The 9,079-nt window shown below is 45.1% G+C and overlaps 1 protein-coding gene across 2 annotated transcripts in view; it reads right to left on the bottom strand.

Moving 5' to 3' along the window:
* The window catches only part of SYBU (syntabulin), a 126,280-nt gene that overhangs the window by 73,091 nt on the left and 44,110 nt on the right, over positions 1-9,079 (bottom strand). The window contains exons 4-5 of one of the 2 annotated variants that reach the window (XM_004697675.2): positions 8,940-9,020; positions 7,094-7,298 (exon numbers count right to left, since the gene is read on the bottom strand). In XM_004697675.2, the coding sequence (XP_004697732.1) occupies positions 7,094-7,298; positions 8,940-8,963 (229 nt within the window). In that variant the 5' untranslated portion in view covers positions 8,964-9,020. The remainder of the gene's footprint in view (positions 1-7,093; positions 7,299-8,939; positions 9,021-9,079) is intronic. The other variant, XM_030884909.2, reaches the window with a different exon arrangement.

Raw genomic sequence — 9,079 nt, 5'->3', positions numbered from 1 at the left:
TGGCAGTGTCTCCTCCCTACTGAAAACCCTTCATTCACTCTGCAAAATGTTTAGGATTTGCAACTACGTGTGTGTTGTTGGCCCACATGTTGGTTAAAAAGGAGAATCCCGTACTTCTGAATAGCACCAGAAAGGGCACGCCTTGGCCAGTCCCACAGTTCATTCTATGGTCTTCTCTCTACTCAGTCTTGGTCCTTTACATTATTGTTCTGGTCCTTGTGTAGACCCTTGAGATGAGGGGTTGAGTTCTTAGCTTGGCCTTCAAAGTCTTTTGTGACGTGGCCTTATTGCCTTTTGCAGGGCACTAAATTACCTAATGTGGCTCATCTCTCCTAGTCATTACATGCTGCCATCAAGTTGATTCAGACTCAGACTCCACAGAACCAAGTACAGCTGCTGCTTTGGGTTTCCTGAGATCTTAAATCTTTACAGGAGTAGACCGCCTCATCTTTCTCTTGCTGAGCAGCTGGTGAGTTCGAACCACTGACCTTGTGCTTAGCAGCTTAATGTCTCACCCACTAGGCCACCAGAGTTCCCTTGTAGTTTTAGTCTCTGCCATTCTTAGCAAACAACCCTTTCCTGATGGGTCTGGGTAAGAGAAGATAAAGGAAGATACTGATAAAATTCATGTATAAGTGCCTGTTAACAAGATTCATTGTGATCTTGCTAGGTATAAAATACGCCATGTCAGAAACAGGAGAGGGGGAATCTCATGACCAGCAAGAGCCAGGGATAGAGTGTGTCCTCTGCACCCCAGGGTCTTGGTGCAGTGAACCTCTTTGATCCAGGATCAACTTTGACACCGAAGAAGAGACAGGAGCAGAACAAGGAGCCAGAGCATGAGCCGGAGCGGTGGACTTCTAGCCCTGCCATCAAGTAAAGCTGAATGTTTGGGGGCTGAGGGCCTCTGGGGTGAGGCTTACAGTGGAATGGTGTGCCCTTTGGGTATTTATCAGCAGCCCTGAAAGAAGTTCCTAGCACACCCTGACTGAACAACTTTATCCTGAGCTTTTCCACCTAACCTGTCCATAATCGTGAGCATTGTCTGAGTTCCGTGTGGTCAGTGCAATGAATTAGAGCCCAGTAGAAAAGGAGAGTGTCGTAGGAGACAGAACACCTTTCTAATTCGAGTTTTGCTGCGGCCAAAGCACCGACCGAAGTTACCATACCACTCTTACTTAATGTTACTTCTTTGCATCGTTAATTCATGAAATGTGAGCTACCTAATGCTGACATCAGCAACACACAAATTAGAAAGGTGTGTGTGTGGAGTGTGTCGGGGAGAAAGGAATGGGGGCGTGAAACAAGTATAAGTAGTTGTGGTGGTGTGGGGGGGTCGCATTCAAAGATTGGTTAGCCCATCTATTTTAGTGCCAAGATTTAGGCAGTATAGTAACTGAATTTCCCAATCCCTTTGTTTTATTTATCTCTGCAGCCCCAGTGTAATTCCTGATCCTTAGCAAGCAATTAATACACACCTACTGGGTAAGCACCTCTTGGTTGAAGTTTATAAAAAGTAGAATGTTCAGGTACTCCCAGGCTTAGATTCTCTTCCTTCTACTTCTTCTCATGTGTCCATTATCAGAGTCACCCACCCCAATTCCCAAGAGAGATCGCCTGAAAGATGAGTAGTGTGCCTGGAGCGGGGACAGAGAACATGAAGCAGAGAATGAAAGAAATGCTTTCTCCTCCCACTTAGTTCTCTACTATTGGATCACTAGTCATCATGTGGATAAAAATATTGGGGAAACATTTTCGTTGGTCCCATGGTGACTGGTTTAAAGAACTTGACTGGAAACTACTTCCTACCATTGTTGACTGAGTCTCACCCTGTCTCTGTGAGTGCATCGTATACAGAACCTGACCCACTGCTCATACAGAACCCCCAAGCCTGTAGTTTACAGACTACAAGCAGTCAGGCTAGGGCATCAATGGAAGGCCTAGAAAATTCAGATGTAGGGGTCTTCCCAAGGTGTAGGGGAGGAAAAAGGTATGTTCATTTAAACATGGTTTCCTGAGGATTGGGAAGCATGCAATCAGTGCCGAAATCGAGAAACACGGTCATAACGATGAATGTACTCAACACAAAGACATGCATGTTGAGTTCCAAAGTGCCTTCTGACACAGTCCAATTCCACGATTACCTTTGAAATTCCCTGATGCTGAGGATTTTTTAATAAATGGTATTTTTTTTTACCTTTCCTTTCTAATTGTTGTTAGGATATTCTTATGGAAATATCACCTGGGCCCTTCATTTGCAATCTGTTCCGTTAGGTGCGTGTTTCTGCAGGCAGAAATAGACTGAAATAGACTCGTGCAACCGTGCCTGGGTCCCATGCTGACTAAAATGATAACTCGAGTCGCAGGGTTTAGCGGGTTGGCAGTCATCCAACTGTAGCATAATTCGCTACTACAGCTCAGTTCACTTTAAGCCGTTCATCTCAGTTCTAATCATTATGTTCAAAGGCTGACTCCGTCCAGACGCCAAGTTTCCTCAACTGGCCCAACACGTACCAGAAATATTTCTGTTTGTCAGGGCCTGGAAAATTTTTGGAGGCACTGTCATGCCCTAGTCAGGTTATAATTTGCTTTAATTTTTCCTCCCACAAATAGCAACAATGATGACCTCCAGGTCACTGGCACTCAGAGAATTTCTTCCTAGACACTTAAAAATAAAACAATTTCTTCCTGCAAATATCTTCCTGGTGATGAGGCTACAAGGTATCCCAGCTCCTTACCGCTTTGTTTATTGATCAATTACTTGTTTCTTCAAAGGCACAAGTCACAAAAGCTCATTCACACACACACCCCCACCCTCTGTGTGTGCATGCTAGAGACATGGCAATAACTTAGGGAAACTACTGGTCTCCCATAAAGCAATCAGTGCTCCATAGGCATAATTGGTTCCACCTGCCATGTTTACAAGGCACCCCCAAGGAGAACGAGCTTAAAACGCAGCAATCCATCTGCCTCCCAGTTCTGAGGGATAATTATTGCCTCAACTAAGCGAAGAGGAATGCGTAGTAGGCTGCTCCCCGTGCCAGGTGACTGATGCATGTACCTGACACTTCACCCAGGTCACCAGCTTTTCTAAGTGTGACCGGAGTCACAGTATGTTGACACACAAGCCACGACCAACCAAAAGAGGGCGGGAAGGTCACACTCAGAACACAAACCTGACATGTGGGCTTGAGGGCTTCTCAGGGGGTGGGGGAGAACACCGTGATTTTATGCCAAGACTTGAGGGTTTAAAAACCTGACCAAAGTAAACCCAAACAAGTCTGATGAAAAAAATAAGGGGAAAAAGAGGTGTATGTTTTTTTTAACTTAAAAACTCATTATTAAATAATTGTATGTGCCTACATACTCAATTTTTCTTTAAATATTAACATTTACAAGGAATGTACAGTGCTTTACTTGTTGTGTGCACACAAAATAGCACTGGGTCTCCCTCGGAAGATATACATGTAATGATCTCCAATTCAAGCCACAGTGATGACGCCTGTCTATAGACTAAGGAACAGACTGATGCCTAAGACACACACCTGTTATCAAAATGCACAAAACACATGCCTATCTCTTCAAGGAGCTTCTGCATGTAAGAAGCTATTAAAAGAAGAGCTCTTTGGGGACACCCCCCAAATGAATCACAAAAGGTCACACACAATTCCTTCCCCTGAAATGGGAGAGACATAACATACAAATTAGCATATAGAATATCAAGCCACTGAGTATTCCTTGCCAAGGCTCCCCTGGGGGTAAAGGGGGGGTGTTGGGAGGGTCAGGGGAGAGACTGGGGAAAGTAGATAAAAATGTATTGGTCACTTTGAAAATTGTCCCCAGACTTGAATTTCCCAGGTCTGCAAAACTAAGAAGGAAAAAACAATGGGGTGAGGTTGGAGGAAATATCAATATAGAAGTGTCATTTATTTTGCTGAAGTGTAACTGCCATTCGGTACTGTGATTTTTTTTTTCTCCTCGAGAATACAGGTGGTAGGTAAAACGACTTTTCAAAATAAAGGGTGATCCTATATATGAGTGCATATTTAATGTAAGCTCACTATTTTATCCTTCTCATAAAAATGAATGCCTTGGGACATGAAATGCTTTGGTCCAGATCTTGAAGGGAAATGCTTTAGTTGATATTCCTGCAAAGGGAATTTTTCAAGGAAGATTTTATGTGTGTATATATGAGGAGGCTTCAGAAAGTTCCTGGGAAAAGTCTATTACCTTTTCAATTTTCCCAAAAACTTTTTGAAGCCACCTTTTATGTGCATGTGTTTCACACACACACACACACACACACACACACACACACACACACACGCACACACACGATTGCATTTGAGTAACATCTTCCTCCACACACTCATGACCAGGTGCTAACAATCGAATTACATGTGCAGGAGATCCCTTTTCACAGTAGTGAATATGATGATCTATAATAAAGGTAAGTTAACACCGGATGATCACTGTCAGATTATACTGTTAAGAAAGCAGTGGATATTGCTAAGTCATTTTAGTTCTAGCAGAGGGAATCGTTTTTTTAATGGTAATATGTTCCTTGTTCTCAGAATTGCCAGGAGGAAGCAATGAACACACATTTTGGCCTTAAAGCAGTAGGATTAAAACCAGGCATTTCCCCCTGCTGCTTGGACCTGTTTTACATCTTCTACTTCATTAATGCTCCCCTTAGTACCAAAGCCATTTATTTCCCATCTACCAATAGACCTCCTAAAGCATCATTAACATGCCCCCAAAGGCCCGGCTCCTGTCACTTTGAGTCAGGGCAGCCCTCAGTGCCTCTGTGGGGTTTATCAGAGTTCTGTAGGAAAGGAGAGTGAGGAAGGGAAGAGATCAGGCCCTGAGCCTTGGCAAACTGCCAACACGGGAAGATGAGAGAGAATGAGACCCTGGGATGGAAGGAACCCTCTCTGGAGAGGGATGGAAAGCTAAAGATTGTAAGGTAGGCTTATAGAGGCCCATGATTATAAGCTTCTGCCACGCAATTCTCAGCTGGTTAATGGCAGCAGGATCAATACCTACTTTTGATTGTCATGTACAGCATTACGGCCTCAGTGGGAGCTAGGCCTCCTGGGAAGGACGGATGGGGCAGGAAATGGGTCTTGGAGAGGATGACTCAAACAACATTAATAACCCTATTGGTGTTTCTTCATGTTTTCTAAAATTGTTGTCTTTCTCTTGCCTTGTTTGGACTATTTTCTTCCTTTTTGCATGATGACGCTTGTCACCCAGAAGTCAGTCAGAGCGAATCAATGTATGTGACGGGACGATCAGAAATAAGTGTGGGATTGAGTTAGGCTGGGGCAGTTTGAAATGAAGTCCCTAGGGCTCACCCACACTCAACCAGAGTGGACCTGGGGTTAAGGTAAACAGCATCACATTCTGCAGATGCAACTCTTAAGTTCTAGGAATCTTAATGGTTTCGGCTTGTCATTATGTGTGCACGTACTTCCTCCTTGGCAGAGTCACACAACAGCAGTGGGTGTCCGTTTTAAGTTAGATGTGTGTAATACAAACAGCAAAAAATAAGTCTGAGACTTCTTTGACATGTTATTTTACCCAGAATCAAAGAGAATTGGATGCTTCAGTTTTTAAAAGACAGCCAAGTATTCCTAATATGTAACTTAGGCCTGAACTGGAACTATTTTGTGAATGTAATGAATCCAAAGCTACACTTAGAAAATCCATCAGAAATGGATGTACTGGAATGTGTCATCCTGTAAAATGAGGGCACTAATAACAGCATTTTGGCTCACATGTCCCCGATCATAAATGCTTCAAGTAATATTTACCCTAAATACGGTAAGTCCTAAAAAAATAATTCACTCTGAAACATACTCCAGTAATTAGAGGACAGTCATTCCTTTACAATGTACCCAAATTCCCAAGACTTCTCTCAAAGAGCCAGCATTTCTTCTAAGTCATGGGCTTCACTAAGTATAACAGGTTCTATAAAGTGATAATGGTAGCACCATTAGGAGTTGCAAAGGGAGTGTCTTTACCAAAAATGCTCACAATCATAAGAACACTTCCTTGATGAGGTGCCCAAAACGACATCATAGTTCTTCATATTCGGAACTCCCTCCACAAGCCTGCACTACTGAACTCCGACGTTTAAGTACGTGCTCAGTTAACCTCTCAACACAGTAAGGTAGGTGTTACTCTATGAACATAACAACTGAAGCTTAAGGGACAAGGGACAGGTACGCCTGAAGTGTTAAGAGGACGTCCTCAAGGATTTCAGTTTAGGACATGCAGTTTACAAGCCTGTGGTCCCCCCTTTACACTACAATTCCAGGCCAGCCCTAGGTCTTGGGTTGTTATTCCCCTCTTTGATCTTAATCTCGATCTCATTAAGTAGAAGTTGCTTTATCTTTGGGGATTCCATAACCAGAAGTACAAAACAAAAACAGCTTATCAAAACAAAAACAGCAAACTCACTGCCATGGAATCCATGCAGATTCATACCGACCCTATAGGACAGGGTAGAACACTACCCCAGTGAATTTCCCATACTGTAACTCTTTATGGGAGTAGAAAGTCTTTCTCCCGAGGCTATCTTGGTAGTTTTGAACCACTGACTTGCAGTCAGCAGTCCAACACGAAACCACTCTTCCACCTGGACTCCTTAGGTAGGTTTATCTCTTACCTCATTCACTCAGAATTCACTGCCATAGAGTCAATCCTGACTCATAGCGACCCTTATGGGTTTCTGGGACTGTAACTATTTATGGGAGTCAAAAGCTTAGTCTTTCTCTCATGGAGCTGCTGGTGTTTTCTGTAAATTTAAAATGTAATATAATATGTTCCAGGTTTAACAAAGCAGGAGTTTTGTTTTTGTTTTTAAGTCATAGAAAGTTACACATCAAATTCTAAATTATATACTAGAATACATATCAAATAGGTATGGAAGTCCACCAGATTAAACCACATAAAATTGTTCTTTAAGGTCAAAATGCCCCAAAGAAACATATTTATATGAGTTATCCCATTAGCAGTCCCAGTCCACGCACCATGTATCTGTATCGAACACACTTCACTCCCGGCTGTCCTCCTGTGGATACTGTACCTGAGCAGAAGCTGTTGCTGCTAATGGTCCTTGCTGAGCGCCCAGAGCTGCTGGGATTGAACTCTCTACTCTCTTCCTCAGAGAAGGGAGACTCCGAGGTCGGGGAGATTTTGTGCTGCTGATGGGGCAGATGGGGCCGAAGAATCAAACGAGGAATTCGGCTCCGGGAGATCTCCTTCTCATGATGCTGTACTCTCTGCTCCTTCTCAACATCGGACATAAAAAGGAAACAAAAGGAAAAACATTTTCCCCTCTCAACTCCGGTCTGTCTGCTTCTCCAGGGCTCTGTTGCTAAGAAATTTCATTTCTGGACAAGGGATTTTAGAAGTTAGAATCGGAGTCTTTCTGATCTCAGGGGGGATGAAATAAGCTGCAAAACTTTTCAACGGAGCTAATGTCAGTTATTCTCTGTCTGAGGAAGAACAATTCCACTTCCAAGGACTGGTAGGAAGGCCACCTTGCTCCCATGCAGTTCCTAATTCATCTCCCCTACTCTGGATTTTCTATTACATTCAAGCCTTTGGCTCTCGCAAACACCACTCCTTACTCACCACGCACACTCCTCCTTACAACTTGATTTCTTCCAGACTTCCATTTTGTTTTTCCTGAAATAATTGTGACCATTTGATTTCTCCTTTCCTGTCTCCTCACAAGCTAGTGCCCCACCTGGAACTTCTTCCTGGTAGATCACATAGTCTTATCTTTCCAATCCCTCCCCTTCCAGCCAGGATCTTAATTATTCATTAACATCCCGGCACACACAAGGCTGGTTGCCAACAGAAAAGCAAACAAAAATCCGATACCCGGTAAGATGGCTCCACCTTTCCCCATCATTTTAGCTTTTGCTTTCCTTACAGGATGCCCACGCAAAGGGATTTTTCTTTCCCTCTTCAGGAAACACAGCATTCAATACACAGAGCCATGCTTTGGTCAAAAAATGACATGCATTTCAAAAAGTAGTATTTGAGCTATGTTTCCAATGCATAGTCTTTTCCCAGCCATTACCCCATTTGATCTCCCCACCCCCAGGGAGATAACAGGGAGAGGGCACCCATTCATTTTGCTGTTTACAGATGGGGACACGGAGGCTAAAAGAAGTGGTGGTGGTGCTTAATATATTATCGAGAAGCTGTGCTTTTCGGGGTCACCACCACACTGCCTCATTAAAATGGACTCCTTGCACAGGAGTTGGAGTTCCTTTTAACACCCCCCCCACCGCCCCCCCACCAAAAAAAACCCCAAAAAACAAAACACTGCTCCCTCCAACCTCTGCAATTGAAAAATCGCTTTGGATTAAGTAAGCAACACCATTTCGCAACATGACCTCCTGCGCATTTCCACACGGTTTACCAGGAGGTGCCACTGCCAACGTAAACACCAGCGGCAGGCCCTCTGGGTGAGCCCGGCTGTGGGAACTTCTAAGGCCGTGCAGGCGGGCACCCTCTCCAGGGGCGCCAGCCGCACCCGGCGTCTGGTCTGCGCCCACATCAGTCACCCGGCGGGCATCACCTATCAGCTGAGCACACCTATCTGGTGTCACTGACACGCAGTCAGGACACACCGCAGCCCTTTTCTTCACATCACACACACGGCACATCCCCTGGAAGCCCCCTTCCAAAGTCCCAATGTCAGATGGGATGAAGCCTCCTGACCCAATCTTTTTAATACCGCGGTCACCCTGCCAAATCGCCATCTCCCGGGCCAGCTCCTCATCTCACAGGTCTCAATACCCAAGCACGTGCCGCTCCATCCCCGCAGGGTCCCTGCCACCTCCTACCTCCGCCCCCCCTTGACCCCGATGTCCCCGCCACCCTCCAGCGACCACCTGACCGCCCTGCCCACTTACCTTGCTTTCTCGGAGGGGCCCCATCGCGCCGCTGCCCGCCGGGTGCTCGCGCCGCCGCGGCCGCCGTCCGGGAGGAGGCACCTGCGTGCACCGGAGCGAGGAGACTGCGCTGAGCCGAGCGGCCTGCGGGCGGCGGCGGC

This window comes from Echinops telfairi, unplaced genomic scaffold (assembly GCF_000313985.2).
Source record: "Echinops telfairi isolate 266 unplaced genomic scaffold, ASM31398v2 ScPeMD7_1;HRSCAF=3_0, whole genome shotgun sequence".
NCBI lineage: Eukaryota > Metazoa > Chordata > Mammalia > Afrosoricida > Tenrecidae > Echinops > Echinops telfairi.
Note: the sequence above shows the minus strand (reverse complement) of the source record. Positions and strands in the feature narration are given on the sequence as shown.